Raw genomic sequence first — 26,972 nt, forward strand, 5'->3', positions numbered from 1 at the left:
TGAGGAAGGAGAGACAGCAGTAATTGTGAAGAAACTGGCAGGTGCTTTTCAGGGACCGGTTATCTCTATACTAAAAGACTGATCAGAGTTTTAAAAAGTATTTACGTAGCTGAATCAAGATTAAATTGTCTTGCCAAAATTACCTTGATTCCAAAACCAGACAAAGACCCCACTAAAAAGGAGAATTATAGACCAGTTTGTCTGATGAACATGGATGCAAAAGTCCTCAGCAAGATACTAGCCAATCGGATCCAATGATGCCTTAAAAGAATTATTCACCACGATCAAGTGGGATTTATACCTGGGATGCAGGGCTGGTTCAATATCCGCAAAACAACCAATGTGATTCATCACATCAATAAAAGAAAGGACAAGAACCACATGATCCTCTCAATAGATGCAGAGAAAGCACTTGAAAAAATACAGCATCCTTTCTTCATAAAAACCCTCAAGAAAGTAGGGATAGAAGGATCATACCTCAACGGAAGACCCACTGCTGATATATCCTCAATGGGGAAAAACTGAGAGCCTTCCCTCTAAGGTCAGGACAGGGATGTCCACTCTAACCACTGTTAACTCAACAGACTATTGGAAGTCCTAGCCTCAGCAATCAGACAACACAAAAGAATAAAAGGTATCCAAATCAACAAGGAGGAAGTCAAACTTTCACTCTTCACAGATGACATGATTCTCTATTTGGAAAACCCAAAAGATTCCACCAAAAAACTGCTAGAACTAATCCATGAATTCAGCAAAGTCACAGGATATAAAATCAATGCACAGAAATCAGTTGCATTTCTATACATCAATAGTGAAGCAGCAGAAAGTGAAATCAAGGAATTGATCTTGTTTACAATTGCACCAAAAACCATTAAATACCTAGGACTAACCCTAATCAGAGATGTAAAAGATCTATATGTTGAAAACTATAGAAAACTTATGAAGGAATTGAAGAAGACACAAAGAAATGGAAAAACATTCCGTGCTCATGGATTGGAAGAATAAATATTGTTAAAATGTCAATACTACCCAAAACAGTCTACACATTCAATGCAATCCCAATCAAAATTGCACCAGCATTCTTAAAGCCAGACAAGCAATCCTAAAATTTGTATGGAACCACAAAAGACCCCAAATAGCCAAAGTAATATTGAAAAAGAAAACCAAAGCAGGAGGCATCACAATCGCAGACTTTAGCCTCTACTACAACACTGTAATCATCCAAACAGTATGATACTGGCACAAAAACAGACACATAGACCAATGGAATAGAATAGAGAACCCAGAATTGGACCCACAAATGTATGGCCAACTCATCTTTGACAAAGCAGGAAAGAGTATCCAATGGAAAAAAGTCTCTTTAGCAAATGGTGCTGGGAGAAATGGACAGCAACATGCAACAAAATGAAACTAGATCACTTTTCTTACACCACAAAAATAAACTCAAAATGGATGAAAGACCTAAATGTAAGACAGGAAACCATCAAAACCCTAGAGGAGAAAGCAGGCAACAACCTCTTTGACCTCAGCCGCAGCAATTTCTTACTCAACATGCCTCCAGAGGCAAGGGAAACAAAAGCAAAATATGAACTATTGAGACCTCATCAAAATAAAAAGCTTCAGGGGCGCCTGGGTGGCTCAGTCAGTTAAGCCTCCGACTTCGGCTCAGGTCATGATCTCGCGGTCCGTGAGTTCGGGCCCCGCGTCGGGCTCTGTGCTGACAGCTCGGAGCCTGGAGCCTGTTTCAGATTCTGTGTCTCCCTCTCTCTGACCCTCCCCCGTTCATGCTCTGTCTCTCTCTGTCTCAAAAATAAATAAACGTTAAAAAAAAAAAAATTAAAAAATTTAAAAAATAAATAAATAAAAAATAAAAAGCTTCAGCACAGCAAAGGAAACAATCAGCAAAACTAGAAGGCAACCGATGGAATGGGAGAAGATATTTGCAAATGACATATCAGATAAAAGGTTAGTATCCAAAATCTATAAAGAACTTACCAAACTCAGCACCCAAAAACCAAATAATCCAGTGAAGAAATGGGCAAAAGACATGAAGAGACACTTTTCTAAAGAAGACATCCAGATGGCTTGCAGACCCATGAAAAATGCTCAACGTCACTCATCATCAGGGAAAAACAAATTCAAACCACAATGAGATACCACCTCACACCTGACAGAATGGCTAACGTTAACAACTCAGGCAACAAGAGATGTTGGCAAGGATGCGGAGAAAGAGGATCTCTTTTGTACTGTTTGTGGGAATACCAACTGGGGCAGCCACTCTGGAAAACAGTATGAAGGTTCCTCAAAAAATTAAAAATAGAACTACCCTATGACCCAGCAATTGCACTACTGGGTATTTATGCAAAGGGTACAGGAGTGCTGTTTCGAAGGGGCACATGCGCCCCCATGTTTATAGCAGCACTATCGACAATAGCCAAAGTATGGAAAGAGCCCAAAAGTCCATCGATGAATGAATGAATGAATGAATGAATGAATGAAGATGTAGTGTGTGTGTGTGTGTGTGTGTGTGTGATGGAGTATTACTCGACAATCAAAAAGAATGAAATTCTGCTGTTTGCAACAATGTAGAGTGTATTATGCTAAGTGAAGTTAGAGAAAAACAAATATATGACTTCACTCATATATGGAATTTAAGATACAAAACAGATAAACATAAGGGAAGGGAAACAAAAATAATATAAAAACAGGGAGGGAGACAAAACAGAAGAGACTCTTAAATATAAAGAACCAGCTGAGGGTTGCTGGAGGGGTTGTGGGTGGGGGGGATGGGCTAAGTGGGCAAGGGACATCAAGGAGGACACTTGCTGAGATGAGCGCTAGGTGTTACATGTAGAGGATGAATCACTGGAATCGAATCCTGAAATCATTGCACTATATGCTCACTAACTTGGATGTATATTAAAAAAAATTTTTTTTTAAATAAAAATTTTAAAAAACAGCTAAAAAAATTAAATCTTCTTAAATAGAGGGAAGAAGGTATATTTAGAGACTTCTATCCTATTTCTGTCCAAAAAAGCCGATTGATAGGATTTTAGGAGCAGTGCTACATTTAAGAATACTTCTACAGCTCTCTTTAAGGAAGACGCGGTCGCAGCCGGAGCGGTGCTTTGGAGGCTCTCTCGCCTGCTCCTGACTCACCGCTGTTCGCTCTCGCCGAGGAACAAGTCGGTCAGGAAGCTGCGCCGCAGCCATGGCTTTTAAAGACACCGGGAAGACCCCCGTGGAACCGGAGGTGGCGATTCACCGAATTAGAATCACTCTAACCAGCCGCAACGTAAAATCTTTGGAGAAGGTGTGTGCCGACTTGATCAGAAGCGCCAAGGAAAAGAATCTCAAAGTGAAAGGACCGGTTCGGATGCCCACCAAGACTCTGAGAATCACTACAAGAAAAACTCCTTGTGGTGAAGGTTCTAAGACTTGGGATCGTTTTCAGATGAGGGTCCACAAGCGGCTCATTGATTTGCACAGTCCATCTGAGATTGTTAAACAGATTACTTCCATCAGTATTGAGCCAGGAGTTGAGGTGGAAGTCACCATTGCAGATGCTTAAATCGGCCTTTTAATAAATTGGTTATCAGTTAAAAAAAAGAATACTTCTACAGAAAACCAACATATGCTCAGCAAAGAGAATAATAGCATTTTAAAAAATTAATAGATTTTGTGTCTTAGAGCAGTTTTAAGTTCACACCAGTTTGGAGTGGGAATTCTAGAGTTCCCAACTACCTTCCCCTCCACATACACAGCCTCCCTCAACATTAATATCACACACACGGTGGTAAGATAAGACTTCAGTAGATTTTTCTGACCCATTCTATCAGAACATTAGCCTTTTTTCTTTGCGACTCTTAAAATCTTTTTTGTATTTGTGTTTAGAGTCTGTGTGTGGGGTTATGAGCAGTATTTTGTCATCCTGTTGTCTGAGGGAGATGTCTCTCACTTCATGGTGGAGCCCCCAGGCTACGTTTGCGTTCCGTGTACTGCTGCGTAGGCAGGCTGTTCCCTCTTTATGTTCATGGTCAATCAGAGATCGGCTTCCGAGTTTATGAATACTTCTTCAACGTAATTTTAGGAGCCTGGTTTTACTTCACAGAAAAACTGGAGATTACAAACAATGTTAATTGGCGAGGGTCCGCATTTTGGCTGCGTATAGCTGCCCTTCAAGCTCAGGGTCCTTTACTCTTATTAGGATCTTGATTTTTATTTTCCTCCTTGAACCATCACCACAGTGATGGGATTAAAGTTAAAACCAGTACATTCACTGTTTAAGCAAATTTAAGCAGCTTTTGCCTTTTGAGCAGCTGTGATTAGAAAAGCAGATTGCGGAGGGGTGCCTGGGTGACTCAGTTAGGCGTCCTCTGTTGGCTCAGGTCATGATCTCATAGTTGGTGAGTTCGAGCCCCATATCAGGCTCTGTGCTGACAGCTCAGCGCCTGGAGCCTGCTTCAGATTCTGTGTCTCTCTTTCTCTCTGCCCTTCCCCTGCTCTCTCTCTCTCTCTCAAACATTAAAAAAATTTAAAAAAAAAAAAAAAAGACTGGATTTACTAAAGGGATGAGACTATATGGATTTTATTCTACTGTACCCATTCCCCATTATCTCTGTTGATATATTTTTATCTTTTTAGATCGGGGTAATTCAATAAGTCACTTCTTTTTTAAAATAAGGTTTATATTCTGGACTGTAATTGCTTAGCCTCATGAGAGCTTTCATTTCATCATGGATCATCTCAGACGCTGAAATTGACTGCTGTCAGTATTTGTTACTATCATTAAACTTAACTAACTTTGTCTACTTTTTCACTGACTCTCAAATCTTGATATTTTCAGATTTTACCGTTGAACAAGGGTATGGCTTTTTAACGTTGTGTAGTTCCATATTTTAACATAAGATGGCAGCATTGAAATTCACGTGGCAACAAGTGATTTTATTTTTTATTTAGTTTTTATAATTTTTTAAAGTTCATTTATTATTTCCGGGAGAGGAAGAGACATGGAGAGCCCGCACAAGTGGGGGAGGGGTAGACACACACACACACACACACACACACACACACACACACAAAATCCAACGCAGGCTCCAGGCTCTGAGCTGTCAGCACAGAACCCAACTTGGGGCTTGAACTCAACAACCGTGAGATCATGACCTGAGCTGAAGTCGGACACTTAACCGACTGGCCCACCCCGGTGTCCCAACGGGTGATTTTAAATAGCTGTTTGGGTCATTTGGCCCGTGGGAATTAGGGAGGGGGGCTTGTCTTTTAAAGTTCTTGGAAATGTGTGCAGATTCTAAGTCCTCAGGACCTGTGTGCCGGTCTTTTTGCTCCCTTTCTACAGTCAGGGTTCCATGGAGTCCAGGTGGATGTTCCAGCAAACTCTGGGAGTGCTGCCTGTCGAAAGAAACTGGCTAAATAAAGATTAAAATGTAACTAGTCTGGCTGTGCCAATGTCCATCTGGTTTTGGGAAAAACTTTTGGACTCTCCGTAGAGCATAGGTGTGTGGTGTCTGGAACTTTATCTCGGTGTCCGCTCCTCAGTGCCTAGAACGAGCACGGGGCACATACAGTAGGTGGTCGGTACGCATCACAGGAGTGTCTGCAGTCCTCTCTTTCTCTCCCGTCCGTTGTCCCTCTTTTAGTCCGGGCTTCCGTCATGCAGGCGTCCCAGCCGCAAACTGCCTCATTCCGGACTCTGCCTCCCTCCCCTTCTACCTCTACTCACCGTGTTGCGTTCTGTATTTGTCGTTTTGTGGGGTTTTTTGGTTTTGCTTCCAGATTTAGATCTGTTCCTTCCACGTTTTTTACCCCACCGCTCCGCCCTCAGTTCAGGCCAGTATCTTTCTCTTAGATTTCAGCAACTGCTTCTAAGTGCTTGCCTGGCCTCAGCGTCCGCCCGCCTGACTCCCGTGTATTATGCAGGCGGTAGAGGGTGTACATCTAAGTTACTGTCTCAGGGAGCTCATGTCCTAGTTTGGAGGATATTTATATAACAGCGCTGAAACCGGTTTTTAAGAAAGTGCTCAAGGAGAATGAATTTGAACTTTGGAATTTGGTAAAGGCTTTATGGGACGAGTCCTTGAGGTTGGTCACTGAAGGCTTCTTTCAGTAACCTCAGTGTATCCACCCTTAATACTCGTTTTAATTTCTTTAAGAAGTTTTATTGACCTATCATTGATGTAAAGTTAAGTGGTACGTATTTAAAGTGTACAATTTGGTGAGTTTTTACATACGTACGTATATGTGAAACCGTCAGCGAAAGCAAGATAACGGAATATCCATCCTGTGCAAAGATTTCTTTGTGACTCTTTCCACCTGCCCCCATCCCCAGGCCAGCCGCTGATCTGTTTTCTGTCACTCTAGATTAACCTATTTTTTCTAGATTTTAGATAATGGAACCATCTACTGTATACATTTTTTGATTTGACTTCTTCTAGCATAATGGTTAGGAGATTCACCCATGTTGTTAGGGGTTGTTAGGCAGTCAGTCCTTTTTAAAGCTGAATGGTATTCCATCATACGGACACACGCCAGTTCGCTGATCTATTCCCCCTGCGGTGGATGTTAGGTGGTTTCCCGTTCAAGGCTATTCCACGTGAAGCTGCTGTGAACTTCGGTTGTCCTGCTGTGGACCTGTGCCTTCTTTCCTGCCGGGTGACACCTACTCAGAGAATAGCTGAGTCCCCTGTCGGTGAATGTTTCCCCTTCTTGAGAATCGGCCAAACTCTTCCTGTCCGCGGGTGAGAGCTGACTTACTCTACATTCTGGCTGACGCTTGGTGTGGTAGGTCTTTGTAATTTGAGCAGTTCTGATGGGCACGCAGCTCCTCATTGTAGTGTTAGTTTGCATTTCCCTAAAGACTGTTGACCTGCACCGCCCTTCCAGGTGCTCTTTTACCACCCTAGTGTAATCTGCCCAAGTGTCTTCCCACCTTTTGCCGTTTTGTAAGCGGGTTGTTTCTCATCTTTTATCGTTGTCAGAGTTCTTTGTATATATTCTGGGTACAGGTCCTTTCTCAGATTTATGCCCTACAGATATATTCTCCTAGTCTGGGGTTTGCCTTTTTGTTTTTGTAAAAATGTCCTTTTGGGGCTGATGGTGCCCCCGAGCGTGTGTTTGGTCCCTGTACGTTGGGAGGTTTTCCTAGTCTGCATTATGAGAAACAGACTACTCCTGGCCCTGGGTTAGCTTTGGGAATGGTTTCACCTGTTCCTTCCCAGTGTTTTTTCCCTGGATTTGGATGGTTTTCTCAAGTGTGTGCGGATCGGTGCCAGCTGCAACCTCGAGGTGTGGGCCCCTGCCGGTCTCTCTTCTCTGGAACTCGGTCCTGTGAATTCCGGCCAGTGTGGCCTCCCTGAGCTCTGGGTCCTGTCTCATCCACACTGGAACGCAGTCACGCTCCGCCCGGGCTCCCCTTCCCTGTGCTGCCGCCTGGAAACCCTGGGCGGTGAGCTGGGGGAGCCACTTAGCTTTTCTCGCTCCTCCTCTGCCTCGTGCTGAGCGCCTCAGAAACACCGCCCCTTGTAGGTTTTCAGGCTTCGGGTAAATCTGGTCCCTGTCGCCCTGTCTTGGCTGAAAGCGGGTTATTTCGGTTGTATTTTTGCCTGAGAAAAAACTTGATGCTCAGGCCGTTTTAGTTCTACATTTGTGCTAAGCTCTCAGTCAAACTGATGCTTCCCCAGATGTCTCACGGGGCTGATGTTTCAGTCGGATGTATAAACAGACTTAAAAAATATCTTTTTTCCCTGGTAATTTTCTTCCCAGAGCATCTCCTGTGTCTGGCACTTAACGTTTGTGTCCTTACGTAAGTATGGGAATTGTTCGAGTTGTCTAAAGCTGGGTTTGAATTCCTGGATCGCAATTAAAAACGTACTCTGTGTCATATTGGTTGAGAGTGAAACATGAATTAAGAGTTTAGGAAGATCTAAGCTGAGTACGTGTAGAGGAAAAACCTGCAGTTATCAGTTGTTTTTATGATTGAGCTTCTTTGTGTGATTTTTAAGTACTTTCTTGAGGTGTTTTGTGTACATTGAACATACATAGTCATCAACCCTCGTGTAACAGCATAATTTGAGACTTCAAATTCAATTTTGTTTTTTATTGAAGATTTAGTAAAATCTCCTTACCAACTTGTGTAAGTAAAAGGGGGCTGTTAATTTGGAGAACATTCTTACCTCGCTAGATAGCGTTAGGTAATCTGCCTGCCTTTTTCTGTGGTTCTCTATATTTGTTAATACAGAATATTGATTTGTTTCCTTATATTTGTATTCATAGTTTACATTTTCTATGCTGTTTTTTCCTTCTTAAAGCTAAAATGTGCCTCTTTTTAAAAAGTGGTTTTGTCACGTTTTGGAAAATGTGACATTCCAAAATGCATTTGATAAAAATGCATTTTTATCAAAAGAAGAGAACAGAGTTACTGGTATCCTATTTCACGTCTTTGTATTCCTTGTTGTTTGGGAGACTGTTCTAAGAATTCTAAAGGATAGTTGTTACAAGTCAGGGATAGACGTGAACTTGACAAACGTGACCAATGTATCATAGAACTCTGTGTTGGGGACACCTGGGTGGCTCAGTCAGGCGCCTGACTCTCGATTTCGGCTCAGGTCATGATCTCACCGTCGTGAGTTCGGTCTCTGCACAGACAGTGTGGACCCTGCTTGGGATTCTCTGTCGTCCTCTCGCTCTGCCCCTCCCCCACTCGTGTGCTGTCTTTCTCGCAAAATAAACAAACAAACATTAAAAAGAAAAGAAGTGGGGCGCCTGGGTGGCGCAGTCGGTTAAGCGTCCGACTTCAGCCAGGTCACGATCTCGCGGTCCGTGAGTTCGAGCCCCGCGTCGGGCTCTGGGCTGATGGCTCAGAGCCTGGAGCCTGTTTCCGATTCTGTGTCTCCCTCTCTCTCTGCCCCTCCCCCGTTCATGCTCTGTCTCTCTCTGTCCCAAAAATAAATAAACGTTGGAAAGAAAAAAATTTAAAAAAAAAAAAGAAAAGAAGTCTGTGTTGGTTGATGGATCAGAATACGGAAAATAGGGGCGCCTGGGTGGCGCAGTCAGTTAAGCGTCCGACTTCAGCCAGGTCACGATCTCGCGGTCCGTGAGTTCAAGCCCCACGTCGGTCTCTGGGCTGACGGCTCGGAGCCTGGAGCCTGTTTCCGATTCTGTGTCTCCCTCTCTCTCTGCCCCTCGCCCGTTCATGCTCTGTCTCTCTCTGTCCCAAAAATAAATAAACGTTGAAAAAAAAAAATTTTTTTTTTAAATAAAAAAAAAAAAAAAGAATATGGAAAATACAGAAAGATTTCATCGGCTCAGACATTTGAAATACAGGCCTCATTAGGGTAAGATTACTAGGCTTCCCTGGAGCCCACGTGGTGCAGGAGGCACAAACAGGGGCGGGCTGGACGTGCCGCGCTGTCCCTCAGGACGTCAGACCGTGACACGCAGCGCGGGGAGTCTCGGCTCCCAAGGCTGTACTCTCGGTTCCGTGGGTTCGTGTGTTTCTCAGGGATGAAGTCCCTGTCCGTGGGTCAGATTCTCAGTGGTCGTGTGTCCCCAGAAGCTTACGGCTTCAGTAGGTATCGAATCCATGCCTCGGTACCGAGGGCCCGGCGGCTCCTGCTCTAACAACACTGACGTCTTTCCGCCAGAAGACTGCGTTCTTTTGTTACAGATCAGAACTTGGTACCTCCCGTGGGGACACCCTGAACCTCCCAACCTTGTTCCTGGGATGGTCACGACAGAGAAGGCCACACGGAACCAGAGAGAGAGTGGGATGTAGTGTCTTTGGATTGCCTTCAACAGTCCAATGAAAAACATTATGTGCCGCGGTCTTAAATTAGGAATCGAATAAACTGAGAAGTGGTGTTTCCCCCCACATTCTTTCCCCTTTTATCCTCCCGCACATTATAGTCTCTCATTCCTCGTGTTCTGACCGCCCACGCCAACACACACGCACACTCCCTTACTTCCTCATTCAGACACACACACGTCCTACCCATTTCCCGTTGCCAATATTTCGGGCTTAATCATAGGCCAGCTTTGCTTTGAAGAAGCTTGGGAATGAAACCCACCAAAGTTCTTACGCCGCCTCAGGACTCTGGTGTATTCAAGGAGAAGCTGGGGATTTGGTTCTTTCAGTAGCAGGCGGGCCTCACTTTCCTAGCGGACGGCCCAGAGCATTTCTGAGATTTATTTTCTGTTGGGAGACGGAGCAAAGAGCGGGGTGTTCTTGAAATAGAACCACTTAACTTCAGAGAAATTATTGATTTACTTTAGAGAACCTGGTACATATCTTTAACGGCTTCTGATAAAAATAGGGCCATAAATAAATACTCTTAGGTATTTGCTCTGTCATCTTTAGAGCTAGAAAAACAAACAAAAAACCCTTTGTGCGTATGTCCACACAAACTCCACAGCTCTTTAGTCTCCACTAATTGAAGATTATCCAAGTCCCTACTTTTAGTGCGTGGATGTAATTTAGGATAGAAATACAATATGTTTTCCATTTAACATTAATGCTGCTTAACTTTGTCAAAGAAAACTGAGATGTGAGTAAGTCTTAAAAGGGGGGCAAACACGTATACGCATGAGCAGCTGTTTAAAGGGGAATTGTATTAGCTCTCTGGAGGGAGAATGTACTCTTCTTTTGGTCACCCGTATTCTCGTGGTAGTAGTTTGTTCCTTTGTTTTTTTTGATTAACGAACTTAATTTTTTAGAGCAGTGTTAGGTTCACAGCAAAACCGGGCAGAAAGTACAGAGTTCCCATAAATTCCCTCCCCCACCCCAACACACACCACACCACAGCGGGACCTTCGCTACACTTGATTACCCTACACTGACACACCTCGTGGTCACCAAAGTCCACGCTTACATTAGCGCTCACTCTTGGCATTCTCCGTTCTCTGGGTTTGGACAGATACACACCAACGTCTACCCACCGTTGTAATATCCTACACGATAGTTTTACTGCCTTCAAAACCCTCTGTGCTTTGCCTGTTCATCCCTCCCTTCCCCCAACCCCTGGCAACTACTGATCTTTATACTGTCTTCATAGTTTTGCCTTTTCCAGAATGTCACATATTTGGAATTGTACAATAGTTAGCCTTTTCAGAATAGTTTCTTTTACTTAGTAATACGCATCGAAGTTTCCTCTGTGTCTTTTGATGGCTTGATACTGCATTTCTTCTTAGAACTGAGTAGTATTTCATTATCTGTATGCACCACAGTTTAGTTACCCCTTTACCTACCAGCAGGCCTTCTTGGTCGCTTCAGGTTTTGACAATTATGAATAAAGCTGCTGTAAACATCCACGTTCAGGTTTTTGTGTGGACATAACTCTTTAGTTCATTTGCATAAATACCAGGCAGCACAATTGCTGGATTGTATGATGAGAATATGTTTAGTTTTGTGAGAAAACCTCCAAACTGACCTGCACAGTGGCTCTGTCAGTTTGCTTTCCCACCAGCAATGAATGAGAGTTTCTGTTGTCAGCCTTTGGCATTGTCAGTGTTCTGGACTTCTGCTGATAGTGGAGTGGTGTCTCATTGTTTTAATTTGCAATTCCCTAATGATGTATAATGTTGAGCACCTTTTCATATGCTTAGTTGCCATCCATTTATCTTCTTTGCTCAGGTTTTCTGTTCAGGCCTTTGGCCCATTTTTAAATTTAGAGGGTTGGTTGTTTTTTTTATTGTGTCTTACGAGTTTTTTGTATATTTTAGATAACTCCTTTATCAGATATGTCTCTTGTAAATATTTTCTCACAGTCTGTGACTTGTCTTTTTATTCTCTTGACATTGCCTTTAGTAGAGCAGAAATTCTTACTTTTAATGAAGCCCAGATTGTTAATTTTATCTTAAATGGGTCACGCCTTTGGTGTTACATTTAAAAAGTCCTTGCAATACCAAGGTCATCTAGGTTTTTCTCCTACGTTATCTTCCAGGAGTTTTATAGTATTGAGTTTTACATTTAGGTCTGTGATCCTTCTGAGTTAATTTTTGTGAAGGGTACAAGGTCTGTGTCTAGGTGCAATTTTTTTCCCGTCTGGTCTTCCAGCACCATTTGTTGAAAAGATTGTCTTTGCTCTATTGTATTACCTTTGCTTTCTGATCTTTACTTTGTCAAAGACCGGTTGACTCTATTAATAGGGGTCTGTTTCTGGGCTCTCTGTTCCTTTCTGTTGGTCTGTTTGTCTTTCGCCAGGACCACACTATATTGATTACTGTAAAATTACTGTAAGTCTTGAAATCAAGTAGTGTCGATCCTGCAACTTTCTTTTTCTCCTTCAGTGTTGTTTTGGCTCATCCATATTGTTTTGCTTCTCCGTGTAAACTTTAGAATCAGTTGTTGTTATCTACAAAATCACTTGCTGGGATTTTTATTAGGATTGTATTGAATCCATAGATCAAATTGGGAAGAACTGACATTTTGACGGTATCGAGTCCTCTTTGATTCTTTCGTAAGAGTTTGGTACTTTTTCTTACATAGATCATAGACATATTTTATTTTATACCTAAGTATTTCATTGTGATGGTACTAATATAACAACAATGTGTTTTTAATTTTAAATTTCCACTTGTTTATTGTTGGCATATAGACAAGCGGTTGGCTTTTATGTATTAACCTTGTAGCCTGCAAACTTGCTATACATACTTATTAGTTCCAGGAGTTTTTTGTTGATTTTTCGGATTTTCTACAGACACAATCATGTCATCTGCAAACAAAGTTTGCAGTTTTGTTTCTCCCTTCCTAAAAGGTATACCCTTTTTTCTTGTCTTGGAGTGTTAGCTAAGACTTCCAGTATGATGTTGAAAACTAGTGGTGAGAAGAGACATCTTTGCCTTCCTTGTACCTGATCTTAGCAAGAAAGCTTTGCATTAAGTATGATGTTAAGTGTAGCTTTTTGCATATGTTCTTTATGCAGTGGAGGAAGTTGCTCTGTTCCTAGTTTGCTGAGAATTTTGATCATGACCGAGTGCTAAATTTTGTCACATGGTTTTTCTGAAGCTCTTGATAACATGATTTTTCTTTTTTAGCCTGTTGATGTGATTGTTCGCATGACTTTTGAATATTGAGCCAGCCTTGACACCTGAGATAAATCCTACTTGGTTGGGGTGTATAATTCTTTTTATACATTGTTGGTTGGATTCAACTTGTTAATATTTTGCTTAGGATTTTTGTGTGCTTCTGTCTTCATGTATAGTGATTGGTTGTGTTTTCTAGGGGTATCTTTGCCTAACTTTGGTATTAGGGTAATACTGGTCTCAGAATGAGTTAGGAGTTCTTTCTCTTTGCTTCTGTTTTCTGGAAGTGCTTGTAGAAAATTGGTAGAATTTCTTCCTTGAAGGTTTGGTAGAGTTCACCGGTGAATCCTTCTGGAAGGAATCCTTTTGGGAGGTTATTAATTATTGATTCAAGTTTTTAGTAGATACAGGCTTACTTGGATCATCTATTCTTGTGTTTTGGCAGATTGTGTCTCATGGAATTGGTCCATTTTATCTAGGTTATCAGACTTAGCAGGTATGGGGTTCATAATATTCATTATCTGTTTAATGTTCATGGGATCTTTGGTGATCTCTTTTCCTTCTTTTCTGATATTAATAATTTGTGCCTTCTCTTTAGCCTGGCTAGAGACTTACTGATTTTATTGATCTTTTCAAAGAACTAGCTTTTGATATTGTTCATTTTTTTCTAAAGATTTCTCTGTTTTAAATTTCACTGACTTTTGCTTGTATTTTTAATTTTATTTTCTTCTGCTTACTTTGGATTTGATTTGCTTTTCTTTTTCTACATTCCTGAAATGGAAGCTTAGATAGTTGATTTTAGATCTTTCTTCTTTTCTAATATAGGCATTAAGTGCTATAGAATTCCCTATAGGTACTGTATTCACTGCATCCCACAAATTTTTGATAAGTTGTGTTTTCATTTTCATTTCATTCACAATGTTTTCGAATTTCTTTGGAGTTAAATTTCTTTTGAGAGTTCTTCTTTGACCCATGTGTTATTTAGAAGTGTGGTGTGTAACCTCCAAGTATTTGGGGGTTCTCCAGTTGTCCTGTCAGTGATTTCTAGTTTCATTCCATTGAGCGAATGTCACACAATTTCTGTTCTTCTAAATTTTTTAAGATGTGATTTGTGTCACAAAATGTGGTCTCTTAGTGAATCTTCCATGTGAAGTTGAGGAGAATGTATAATCTGCTATTGTTGGATGAAGTCCTCTACAGATGTCAGTTAAATCCCGGTGATTCATGGTCTTGTTGAGCTCAATTTCTCTTTACTGACTTTTTAGCCTGCTGGATTGGTCCATTTCCGGTAGAGGATTGTTAACGTCTCCAACTATAAGAGAGAGCTTATCTGTTTACTCTTGTAGTTCTGTCAGTTTTTGCCTCATGCATTTTGTTCTGTTAGGCACATACCTACATACACATTCAGGAATATTCTGTCTGCTTGGGGTAGTAACCCCTTCATCAATATGCAGTGCCCCGTTTATCCTTAATAACTTTCCTTGCTCTGCAGTTGGCTCTGTCTGAATTTATATAGCTACTTCTGCTTTCTTTTGATCGGTGTTCATTGGCGTGCTATATCTGTCTCCGTTAGTTTACTTTTAATCTGCATTGAAAGTGGGTTTCGTGTAGGTAACATGTAGTTGGGTTTTGTGCTTGGTCCACTCTGCCAATCTCTGTCTTTTAGTTGGTATATTTTGTCCGTTGACTTTTCCAGTGATTATTAATACAGTTGGATTAATATCTACCATATTTGTTACTATTAGCTGTTTCTTGCCCTTGTTCTTTGTTCCCATTTTATCTTCCACACTTTTTCTAACTTCTGTGGTTTCAGTTGAGGATTTTGTATCGTTCCATTTCCTCTTCTTTCGTAGCATATCAGCTGTATTTCTTTTCTTGGTGGTTGCCCTAGAATTTGCCATATGCCTGCACAACTAACCTCAGTCTGCTTTCAGATAACACTGTTAGCACTTCAGGGGTAGTGCACGCACCTTGTAACAAACTGTTCCCAGGCTTCTTTCCTGTCCCTTGCGTCATTGCTGCCATTCATTTTACTTGCACATACACATACGTGTGTGTGTGTGTGTGTGCACGCGTGAGCACGCATATATAATCAAGTGTGTTATTCCTATTATTATTTTGAGCAACTTATTATCTTTAGGTCAGTTAAGAATAAAAAAATACAGTAGCTCAGTGGGTTAAGTGTCCGACTTCAGCTTAGGTCATGATCTGTCGGTTCGTGAGTCCCAGCCCCACGTCGGGGTCTGTGCTGACACCTCGGAGCCCCGAGCCTGCTTTGGAATCTGTGTCTCCCCTCTTTCTCCGCCCCTCTCTCTCTCACACTCTGTCTCTCAAAAAATAAAGAAGTGCTAAAAAATTTTTTTAAGAATCATGAACATTTTTATTTTACCTTCACTTATTCATCTTCACTGTTTTTCTTTATGTAGATCTGAGTTTCTGACCTACAACTATTTCCCTCTCTCTGAAGAACTTCTTTTAACATGTCTCGTGAGACGTGTCCACTGGCAACAGATTTCCTCCATTTTTGTCGGAGAGAGCCGCTATCTCTCCGTCACTTTGGAAGGATGATTCTGCATGTGCAAAATTCTATGTCGGTGGGCTTTTTCTCTCAATACAAAAATACTTCATTGTCTTGCTTGCATGACTTCTTTCAAGATTTTTTTCTTTATCTTTGATATTATGAAGTTTGAATATGGTATGCCCAGGTACGGTGGGTGGTTTTTTTGTGGTTTTTTCTTTTTATTTGCTTGGCGTTTGAGCTTCCTGGATCTGTGGTTTGGGGAAATTCTCAGTCAGTATTGCTTTAAATATTGCATCATTTTCTGTCTTTCTCATCTCCTTCTGGTATTCCCATTACACATGTTAATTAACCCTTTTGTGATGGCCCCACAGTTCTTGCATATTCTGTTCTGCTTTTCCCAGTCTTTATTCTCTGTACTGTTCAGTTTGGGAAGTTTCTGTTGTTATGCCCCAACTTGGAGATTCTATCTGTGTCCAGGTTACAGACACATTCCTCGCTTCTGTACCATGTTTTTAATGTCTAGTACTTTTTGGATTCTTTCTTAGAATTTCCATCTCCCTACTTACATTATGCATCCATTTTTGCATGTTAATATTTGTTGTTGTTTTTCTTTTTTATCATGGAAGGGGTGGACGCACAAGCTGGGGAGAGGGGCAGAAGGAGAGAGAGAGAGAGAGAGAGAGAGAGAGAGAATCTTAGGCCCCATGCTCATGTGACGTGGTACTCGATCCCATGAACCATGAGATCGTGACCTGAGCTGAAATCAAGAGTCAGATGCTCAACCAACTGAGCCACCCAGGCGCCTGTGAAGCCCTTACATATTAATCATAGTTAAAAATTCCTGGTAATTCCACCCTTATCTGCCATACCTGATTCTGGCTCTGATGTTTTTTCAGTCTCCTTAAACTATGTTTCTGCCTTTTAGTATACCTTGTAATTTTTTTGTTTACAGTGGACATGACGTACTGGATACAAAGACCTGTGGTAGATAAGCCCTTAGTAATGTGGTGGTGAGGTGTAGAGTCCTGTAGACCTGGGATGAGGTCTCAGCCTTTTGATGAGTCTGTGGCTCAGGCTGTGAACGGCACCAGTGCTTCTCACTTCCCCATCCTTAGGTGGCACAGGACGGATGGAGGTGGCTAGAACCAGGTATTTCCCTGCCCCTAGGTAAGTTAGACTCTGGTAGAACAGTTTCTCCTGAGGGTAGGCCTTGTTAAGAGGAATAGAAAGCTCCGCGTCTTTCACAGTGGTTCCTTTCCCCTCCCCCTGCCAGAAACAAGAAGGGATTCACTGTGAGGACCTGGCTGGGTTCCTGGAGGTAACATTCACTAAGTGTGGGTGCTCCCCAGAGTCCCTCGGTGTTTTTAACTCTGACTCGCCCATATTGAGCCCCTAGCCATTCGTCACTAACAGTCGAGGTTTTCCCAGCATGCCCCGGTGCCCGCCGCCTGTGTCTCCAATTTGGGGGGTATCACTTTGCCTTGTGAACTTTGGCTCAGGTCATGATCTCACGGTTCGTGGGTTCAAGCCCTGCATAGGGTTCTGTCATGCTCTCTCTCTCTCAAAATAATATATAAACATTAAAAAAATATATACCTAGAGTTTGATATTTTGGCAGTTGAGTTTCAAACAATAAAGTAAAAATCAATTAACTTGTTGCTTAATCATTGTAAGAAAAGAAAAAAAGCATTCTGACGTTCTTAACTATAAGGAGATACCTGATTTGTACTAGAGAGTATAAAATGGCTGAAAAATTATTGGCTTTATTCTTTGGAATTTTATACCTCGTAATTATAAGTTAGATGTTTTACTTCTACTTTCTTGGGGAGTCTTGAAGAAGATTACATTATTACATTTAGTTTTAACACTGGAACCATTAAGGATTACTAAGATGAATTTGGCTAGGAAAACATAAAATAGTGAAGAAAAACAATTATGTTGGAAGCTGAAGTGATTTATATTGTGAGCTATAATTTAATGGAACTACTTTTGAGTTAGTACAAAAAATACTTGACATTCTTTTAGATTTCTTACCTTATTTAAGAGTGTGTTAAATTCTTTTTACCTTAACCCAACCTAGACATTTAGTGAGCTCTTAATTCTTTTCTTTTTTTTTTTTTAATGTTTATTTATTTTTGAGTGAGAGAGATAACACAAGTCAGGAAGGGGTCAGAGAGAAGGAGACACGGAATCCGAAGAAGGCTCCAGGCTCTGAGTTGTTGACCCAGAGCCCGACATGGGATTTGAACTCACAAACTGCAACGTCATGACCTGAGCTGAAGTTGGCCACTTAACCGACTGAGCCACGCTGGTGTCCCTGAAATTTTTTAATGCCAAAATCAAGAAAGAGATTTTTAAAATTGTGTAAAACTTGGAAGTGCTTAAAGAATTTTTAGGCCACTTCAGGGTTTCAGTTTTATGTTCATGTTGATAATATATTTTATAAAATATTCCTAAGGCATTCTTTTCTATTTAATAAGCTTTTTCTCTATGGGCTAAAATTTCTCTAAGCCAGATTTTTGATAGTCTGCTTTCTTGACATTTTTGAAAAGCCATAAACCAAACCAGTTAAGTGCCTTGTATGCTCAATACAGATTTGTGCACACACATTTATGACTGATTTACATATAGCCCATGAAATGATCCTTCTTTTCAGGTGTGGATGAAACAAATTAATGAATGAAACAAATTAATAGCTAGTGTTTTTCTAGCGAGTTAAGAGATCACTTAGATAAGTAAGTTAACCCCAGTTTTTTCGTCTGTTAACGGGCAATGATAATACCCACGTCGTAGGGTAAACCAGCCGTGACCCTTTACTGAGCCACAGTGGGCAGCATTTCTGTTGTAAGACTTACTAGGAATGTATTTGTGACCCTGCTGAGACACCGTCTCCTCTAAGTTCACCCAGCTCTTCCCCAGCCAGGAGGGTTTGCTTCCCTTTGTTCAGTTCCCTTAACACTTACACGAGTGCTAATCTGCAAGAGCCAGGAACGTGTTTTATTCAGATTTTTTGTTCTTTCATCTTTATAACCTTTCTTATTTTTTCCTCCCCTTCTAAAAACAGATAAGCACAAACAGCAAAAAACACCTAGCATGGTACCTGGCACTTGGCAGGGAGTGATCACACCTGTCACCCCTATAAGCTTAAAATATTTTTATCTGGTTATTGTAGAAAATACAACCTGCAAATAATTGTAAGTTCCTTATTTCCTACATACACATTTGGATTTCTAAGCAAATTAGTGTTTTCCGTGTTTAAGACTGTTTTGGGGAAGGCTATGTTAGTTTTCGCCCCATAGTTAGTAGTTATCCTTGTCTCAAGTTATTATTATTGTATTGGTGAATTTAACTATTGGTGAATTAACTATTTGCCTGGAATACTTTTTTATTGAAGTATGATTAATATACCATGTTATATTCGTTCCAGGTGTACAATGTAATAATTCAACAGTTCTGTACCTTATTCAGTGGTCACCATAAGTATAGCCACCATCTGTCACCCGACAGCGTTACCTTACCGATTATGTTCTCTATGCTGTACTTTTCATCTCTGTGACCTATTTATTTTGTAACTGGAAGTTTGTACCTCTTAATCTGCTTTATCTATCACACGCATACCTCCCCCCTGGCAACCACCAGTTTGTTGTCTGTATTCGAGAGTCTGGGGTTTTTTGTCTCTTTTATTTCCTGTTTGTTCATTTGTTTCTTAAATTTCATTTAACATAATACCCTCTAGGTCCATCCACATTGTTGCAAATGGGTCCTTTTTTATGGCTGAGTAATATTCCATTGTGTGTATATACCACACGTATAGACCACCTCTTTATCCATTCATCTGTGAATGGACGCTTGGGCTGCTTCCTTATCTTGGCCACTATAAATAACGCTGTGATAAATGTAAAACATTTTTTTTTAATTTAGATGTATCAAATGGCAGAAGACATTAATTTTTGTTAATATATAAACTAACTTGATTTCCCATAAAATTCCTGAGTATTTTCAAAGCATAGTTTTCCTCAACTTTCTTCTAAAAAATAGCTGATTTTCACATATAACTGACAGTAAAGCAAGTCAAAACAGAAAACGAAGTTTGATTGCTCTTTCTACATAAAGAGCCTTCAGTTTTAAAACTTACATGTGGGTCACAACCTAAATTTAATTTTTTCTGTAGCTTGGGTGTCATTACTGCGACTTTGGACTCATGATTTGGACATAGCCGTGTTGGTTTCTTCCCTTTCCCTAGCACGCATTTTTTTGTACATGTGCTTGTTATTTGTCTCATATCTTTCTTCCCATTTTCTCTTTATCTGATTGACTTTTGAGTCCAAGTACATGGGGCTGTCGTCACCACTGTCTGTCATATACTCCTATGTGTGTATGCTGTATACAGTTCTACGCAGTAGTCACGAGCCACACGTGCTCGTTCATTCGGCACTTGAAAACGGGGCTGTCTGTATGGAGAGGTGCTGTGAGCGTGAAGTACACGCTGCATTTCGAAGACTTGGTAGAGAAAAAGAGTGTAAAATAGTTCATTGATAATATTGCTGTAATTTGTTGAAACTAGAAAATTTTGTATCGTATATTGTCTTACATTTGTTGGAGTTCCTCAGTGGGGAAGAGAGGAGAGTTGCTGACTGGTCTTTCTGCAGGACTCTGGAGGTATTGCTGCGATCCTTCCTGACCTCTTCCCATCCTGATGGATCCTGTAGATAACGGCAGTGGAGCATCAGGATGAGAGCCTGTCCTGGCTTTGCAGTTGCTTCCTTGTACTAGATGACTTAAAACGTAAACCAGAGCAGGTGACCCTCAAACAACAACAGATTTAAACTGGGTGGGTTCACTTACATGGGCGTTGTTTTTTGTTTGTTTGTTTGTTTTTTTCAATAAATGCAGTGTAGTACTGTGAATGTAATTTCTCTTTCTTAGGACTTTCTTAACATTTTCTTTTCTCTACTGTGAGAATACAGCGTGTAATGCATATAACATACAAAATATGTAATATGTTGCATTATGTATGTATACACTGTAACATGCAAAGTGTGTTACATGTATTATATACAGTCAATAGCATATTATAAAAAACAGCAATCAACTGTTTATGTTATCAGAAAAGCTTCCAGTCAATGTATTATATACAGTCAATCAGTAGTCTATGATAAACAGTTAACTGTTTATGTTATCATCGAAAAGGCTTCCAATCAACAGGTAGCTAGTAGATAAGTTTTTGGAAGTCAAAAAGTGTTACACAGATTTTTTTAAATTTTTTTTAATACATTTATTTATTTTTGATAGAGACAGAGCACAAGTCGGGGAGGGGCAGAGAGAGAAGGCGACACAGAATCCAAAGCAGGCTGCAGGCTCTGAGCTGTCAGCACAGAGCCTGACGCGGGGCTCGAACTCACAAACCGCGAGATCATGACCTGAGCGGAAGTCGGATGCTTAACCGACTGAGCCACCCAGGTGCTCCGGTACACAGATTTTCGACAGCACAGAGGTTTGGTGCCCCTAAGTCCTGCATTGTTCAAGGGTCAACTATATTTTTACATAACTTACTTACTTGTATTACTATTAAGTTCCATTATATTTACATTATGACAGTGGTATTAGCTTTGGCTTGCATTTATTCAAATGTATAAAGGCACCAGGTAAGTAATGAATGAATCCATCTTGGTTAGACAGTGTGCAGTGATGGATGTCCTGGGCAGTGGGTATATATGTCCTGTCCGGAGTAACCCTTATTCCTGTTCAGCTAATTATTGCCTTATGGGAGCATATGTTGTCAGGTCTTTTAGGTTTTCAAGAGGAGCCAAAAATCTGTGGATTTTTAAGAATCTGAGATCCACCCAATCTTTAAAGACTGACAAATAATGCAAAATTCAAAACTAGTTATGCAGATGAAACCAAATATAACTATGGTCTAAATGATAGTGCTTTGTAACTTTGGGCCTAAGGGGATGCTTCTTGGAAATAAATACAGATTTTAAATACTTTAGATGACTGAATTAAAAAATACACCAGGGGCGCCTGGGTGGCGCAGTCGGTTAAGCGTCCGACTTCAGCCAGGTCACGATCTCGCGGTCCGTGAGTTCGAGCCCCGCGTCAGGCTCTGGGCTGATGGCTCAGAGCCTGGAGCCTGTTTCCGATTCTGTGTCTCCCTCTCTCTCTGCCCCTCCCCCGTTCATGCTCTGTCTCTCTCTGTCCCAAAAATAAATAAAAAAAGTTGAAAAAAAAAAAAAATTAAAAAAAAAAAAATACACCAATTAAGAAGAGGGAGTAACCCCCCCCCCCAACTCCCTCTTCTTAAAGTGCTTATTCCCTTTTAGAGAATATTAATCTCAGAATAGTGGATAATTGAGAAATAGTATGTTACAGTTTCTATGTATTTTTTGAGTATTTCTAGTACTGTATACTTCTATTTTTTGTAGGGATGTTTTTCTGCTCCTTATTCCTCTATTTACTTTTCTATTGCTCATTTTAATATGCATTTAGTTTCTCTGAATATTTAGAAGGCGGCTCACGTCAGGTTGCTTCTTTAACCTCCTGGGTCTCCCTTCTTTGGTACTGTATGTGTGTGCTGTTCAGAAAATGGCAGGTTGCTTTCTGAGATCTCCTGGTTCTGGTTTGCTGCCCTGACCTTGATCCGACTGGCGCTTTTTTTGGTCTTTGCTGTCCCTGTCCGACTCAGTCTTGACTCCCTCCCAGCAGCTTCTAGTGTGTGCAGCCTGTGGGCTAGAATGGGGCCTTTGGAGTGGCTGTTTCGAGAGTTCCTGGTGGCTAGATTTCTCCAGCCCTGGGAGAGGTCTGTCGTGGTCTTCTCTGCACCCGCCAAGTGTGAGCTCTCTCAGTACCTACCAGGTGTGAGTTCTTTCTTCACCCTCCAGGAGTGAGCTCTCTCTGCACCCACCAGGTGTGAGCTCTCTCTGCACCCTGCAGGTGTGAGTTCTCTTAGCACCCACCAGGTGTGAGCTCTTTCAACACGCTTTTCCACACGGACACTGATCATGTTCAGGTCTGAGGCTGTTGGTGATTCACTGAGAAAACCTTTCCCTATTATTTGTATTTCCCCATTATTTGTAAATGTTTTCGTTGGGTTTGGGATCTGCTCTCTAGTTCCGTCTGAATTTGTGGGGAATCATGAAGGTCCAAACCTGCTCAAATGCTGCTGTCCACTGGGAAACCCAGGTGCCCCAAGTGTGTAATCTGGTGTGGGGCTGGCAGGCTAATCGATTAGACGGCTCAGTGTGTTTGAGTAGATTTACAGATTTTGTTTAAGAGCAAAGTTATATTCTTTCTATTAAAGTTGGGGGAAAACTAAGTCATTTGCTGCTGTATATATATTTAAAAAGAAAAGCCTTTACCAAAAAAAGGCATAGAAGGCATAGAAAACTTGCAGTAAAAAAAGGTGACCTAGCTCATGGTGTGGGAAGCTGTTGTATTGCTGGCCCTGTGCAGACTCCACTCCAGCCACAAACACAGCAGGGCGGCTGGAACAGGTTGTCTCTCTACTGTTTGCGGTTCTCTCCCAATGTAGTGCCCAAGGCAGGTCTTCTAAAACATTGAAGGAGTACATGAGTTACCATTCACTGTTCAGACAGGTTTTAGCCAAGACCGTGACTGAGTATTGCTTGTCCCCATTTCCCAGATATAGATACGGTAGCGCCTGAGGTTCGTTCAGAAGCCCTCCGTGGAGTAATCAGTGTTTACTAAGGGCCAGTGTGCTCAGTTTCCTTCACGGAAGGGCCATACACTTTTGAAATCCACATCTGCTTCGAGGTCGTTAATCTCCTAGTAAAGACTCTCTTCTCTCTATATAAAGAATAGTGTGTGTGCAGTGTTTTCGATGGATTTGCAATACCACATCGATCCTGAACTGGGAACTTAACCCTGAGTGTAAAACATTCAGTTCTCAGCCACAGAGAACCTTAGCCGTATTGTTGGCGTCTGTACGTAAAGATTTGAAAAGGTGAGAACGTTGTGTGCTCCTTCTCACTACTGTAGATATTACCTCCACGACATGAATACATACACATATTTTTTCTCCATTTGTCTTTCGAGGTCTCAGCCAGTTTCCTCTCCAGTCGTCCTGCAGTTTGGTCACGCGGAGACCCTTCTTCCACTGCTCTCTCTCATGGGCTACTTCAAAGACAAGGAGCCCCTGACAGCTTACAATTACAAGGAACAGATGCATCGGAAGTTCCGAAGTGGCCACATTGTGCCCTATGCCTCGAACCTCATGTTTGTGCTTTACCATTGTAAGAATGCGAAGACTCCCAAAGAAGAGTTCCGGGTGCAGATGCTATTGAATGAAAAGGTGTTGCCATTGGCTCACTCCCAGGAAACCGCTTCCCTATATGAGGATCTCAAGGAGCACTACAGGGACCTCCTCCAGAGCTGTCGCGCCAGTGACGAGTGTGAATTACCAAAGGTGAACAACACGTCTGATGAGCTATGAGTCACCGGACGGGATCTTCCGTGCGTCAGGGAGTGACCCCGCGCTTGGAGTGGCTGGGCAAGCCGCGGTTGCAGGAAGCTTTCCCAGTACCTGTGTATTGCTGTCTTTTCACAGAAAGACGTCGAGTTTTCTTTTTGAATCTGGACAGGGATGTGTAAGCAGCGGTTCTCCTGGGGCAGCTGTCTTACAGGGGAAAAGTCTGTTGGGAAAAATAGCCGGCACTGCACGTGTTGACAGAAATTAGATTCTTCCTGTTTGTAGAAGAACTCCCACACTGACACAGAATATGATTTCACAGTGATCCTTGAGGGTGCTGGAGTCACAGCGTCTGCCCCAGGGATGATCGTAACTTCACGGTTGTGTTGCCCTTCGCTTTCCCGCAGGTGGCACGGCTCTGCTGTCATCCGTGTGCCACGGAAAACAGGCGGAGCCCCGGGAGCGTCACTCTGGAAGAAGCTAGCCTCTCTAGTTAAGGATTTGAAATGATATTAAGAAATAGAGTGTGATTTTCAAAGGACACCTTCACCGAAGGAAGACAGAGTATAATAAAATAGATATTTTATAAAGTATCTGAACACTTTTTCAGTAATTCCTTTTGACCTCCTGGTGAGTCTCGCGAGGCCGTTCTTTAATTACTACCTTAGCTGCTCTGCATTTGTAACCGTGGAGGGACAAAGGGGACCATTAGCAGCGAGTAAGACGGAAAGAATCAAAGTTTCTTAGTCCGTTGCTTCGCAGTTTGGTTTGTTTGTTTTTTCATTCTATCACTTTGCCTCTTTTTATATTTTGCCTCTATGTGAAATGTATCTTTTGGTTATTTATTGCTTTTCCATTCTCCCCCTTTCCCTCCCCACCCCCCATAAAGATTTCATCCTGGCTGGCTTAGTTTCATAGATCTGAACCCATTTCTCAGATACTTCTGAGTTTTGTCAGATGCTGTGAAAGTGTTTGCTATAATAATAAACAGAATTCTTGTGACTTTATTATCAGGTCTTTTCTGCTGTGTTGATACAGGCAGTAAATGATGGTAAAAAGTTGGACTTTCAAGCAGCTTTGACTAAATCCAGCAATATAAGGCAGTTTTATTCTGATAGAAATTTCCTCAAGTAAATTTCCACTTCTTTAAGAGAAATGGAAATGCATTTTCTTAAAAATCTAGATAAGAAGTATCACAACTATATACTGAAATTATAAAAGAAGTTGCATAGACCATCTGTTGACGATTGATCCTCAAATGAATTACGTTCATAAAATAGATGATTAGCTGGTAAATACTGCTGGTGCACCAATATGCCTCTGATTGTCCCTGCAAAGGTCTGGTGTTCTCTCTTTTTTTTTTTTTTTTTTTTTTTTTTTTTGGTAAATGGGCAAAGAAGAGAATACTATAACCAGCGTTCGTGTCCGTCATCCTGTTTGTAGATCCAAATAAGGACAGTTAAGGTCTTTTTTGTGTTCTGTGCCTCGGGGTAACCAGCATAAAATTTAGTATTCTCACCATTCCCTTGCCGCTTGACTCGTGGAAACTTGCAGTATTGTTGCGGGGACTCAATTTTCTGTGAAAGGACATATGGTACATCTCATTCTTGAATGAGGGATTTACTTTAACTGCCGTGTCTTCTCTTGAAGATTTTCCTCGAGCCTGGTTATTTGTCACAAATTAATATTGTCAATACATCAGTACTTGAGTACGCATTATAAGTACGTACACTAGACTCAGAATATAAGTATATAAAATAGAATGGACGTAGTTCTTCCAAGGGGCTTATCCTACAAGCCCTTAACATTTACTTGGTGTCTGACACATCGACTAAAGAATTTTTGATTTACAGACTTTCTCCTGAAAGTTTAAAGGTCTCATGTTTAAGAATCGTTTAATTTTATTGCTAAAAGGACCATATAGTCATCTTAACAGTGAATTCTTCAGGCTGGAAGGTAAGTGTGGTCCAGTTTAGCTAATGCTACAGAGATCGTGTTTATTCTGGTGCTATTACTCCCATTTAGGATATGCCTGAAACTGAAGAATTTTATGGTAAAATCCAGCGGTCTTCTCCAGGATGGGATATGTAAAAAGTTGAACATCGAAAAATGATCTTTGGCTAACAAGTTCATTCATAATAGGTGACCAAATCACTGAGTTAAGCCAAAATTTACTGACTGCTGGTTCTGACATTTTGGTCGATTTTGGTCTGACATTTTGGCCACAGGCTGTGGCCATGATCCATTTTTCTGTCTAATCTACAACTTGATGTATGTGTGCGTTGTACTTACTGTTTTTTATAGTCCTGTTATCATTTTGAGGTTTCTGCTCTCCAGCCCGTCATCATTCACTTGATCCTGATCGTCATCTTAACACTGAAGGCAGCACTGAACTTGTAAAGAAATAAGAGCTGTTTTTTTCCAGGCACAACCAACTTTTGTATCTTCCCTTGGCTGCTTTCCTCTTGTCACCTGCAGAACTGATGCATGCCCTTAAATATCTGGGAGCCACACATACGACCAAACCAGAAGATGTAAGTTTTCAGAATATATTTCTCTAAGATGGGTATTTCATGTGGTTCATTAATGATCCTTGGAATTCGGACTGTCTTCTGCCAAATGGAAGCTGAAAATAAATATTTGCATTACCATACAATTTGCCTATATGTAGCTGTCTGGAACTTACTTCCCAGATTACTGCGTTCCCTCCTAACCATTCTTCCCACTCCCTTAGCATTTCCCTCCACTCACCCAGCCGCTCTGGCCACTCTTAAGCACGTTCACATCCTGTTAAGCTATCTTTTAGTGTGTGTGTGTGTGTGTGTGTGTGTGTGTGTGTGTGTGTAAAATAGTATTTTTGAGAAAATGCCACAGCAAAAAAAAAAAAAAAAAAAGTCATGTTGTTCCAATGAAAAGATTTGTAGTTTGAGCATCCTATCTAGCAACCTGGGAGGACGTTAATTTTTAGAGCTGTAGCCATATGGGGAACTT

The 26,972-nt window shown here is 41.3% G+C and overlaps 2 protein-coding genes across 2 annotated transcripts in view; both read left to right on the top strand.

Annotated features, from left to right (window-relative positions):
• MINPP1 (multiple inositol-polyphosphate phosphatase 1) overlaps positions 1–26,634 on the top strand; it is a 49,780-nt gene extending 23,146 nt beyond the window's left edge. The window contains exon 5 of the mRNA XM_043596151.1: positions 23,609–26,634. Within this exon, the coding sequence (XP_043452086.1) occupies positions 23,609–24,005 (397 nt within the window). The 3' untranslated portion in view covers positions 24,006–26,634. The remainder of the gene's footprint in view (positions 1–23,608) is intronic.
• On the top strand, positions 3,100–3,609 carry LOC122492667 (40S ribosomal protein S20-like). The gene has a single exon (XM_043596152.1). It carries the CDS (start codon positions 3,212–3,214, stop codon positions 3,569–3,571), a length of 360 nt encoding a protein of 119 aa, XP_043452087.1. The 5' UTR covers positions 3,100–3,211; the 3' UTR covers positions 3,572–3,609.
• Positions 26,635–26,972: the final 338 nt, after the last annotated feature.

The sequence above is a fragment of the Prionailurus bengalensis genome, chromosome D2 (assembly GCF_016509475.1).
Source record: "Prionailurus bengalensis isolate Pbe53 chromosome D2, Fcat_Pben_1.1_paternal_pri, whole genome shotgun sequence".
Taxonomy (NCBI): Eukaryota; Metazoa; Chordata; class Mammalia; order Carnivora; family Felidae; genus Prionailurus; species Prionailurus bengalensis.

What these genes read in the sequence shown, in the direction of transcription:
- LOC122492667 (XM_043596152.1), top strand. Translation starts at nt 3,212, where the DNA reads ATGGCTTTTAAAGACACCGGGAAGACCCCCGTGGAACCGGAGGTGGCG.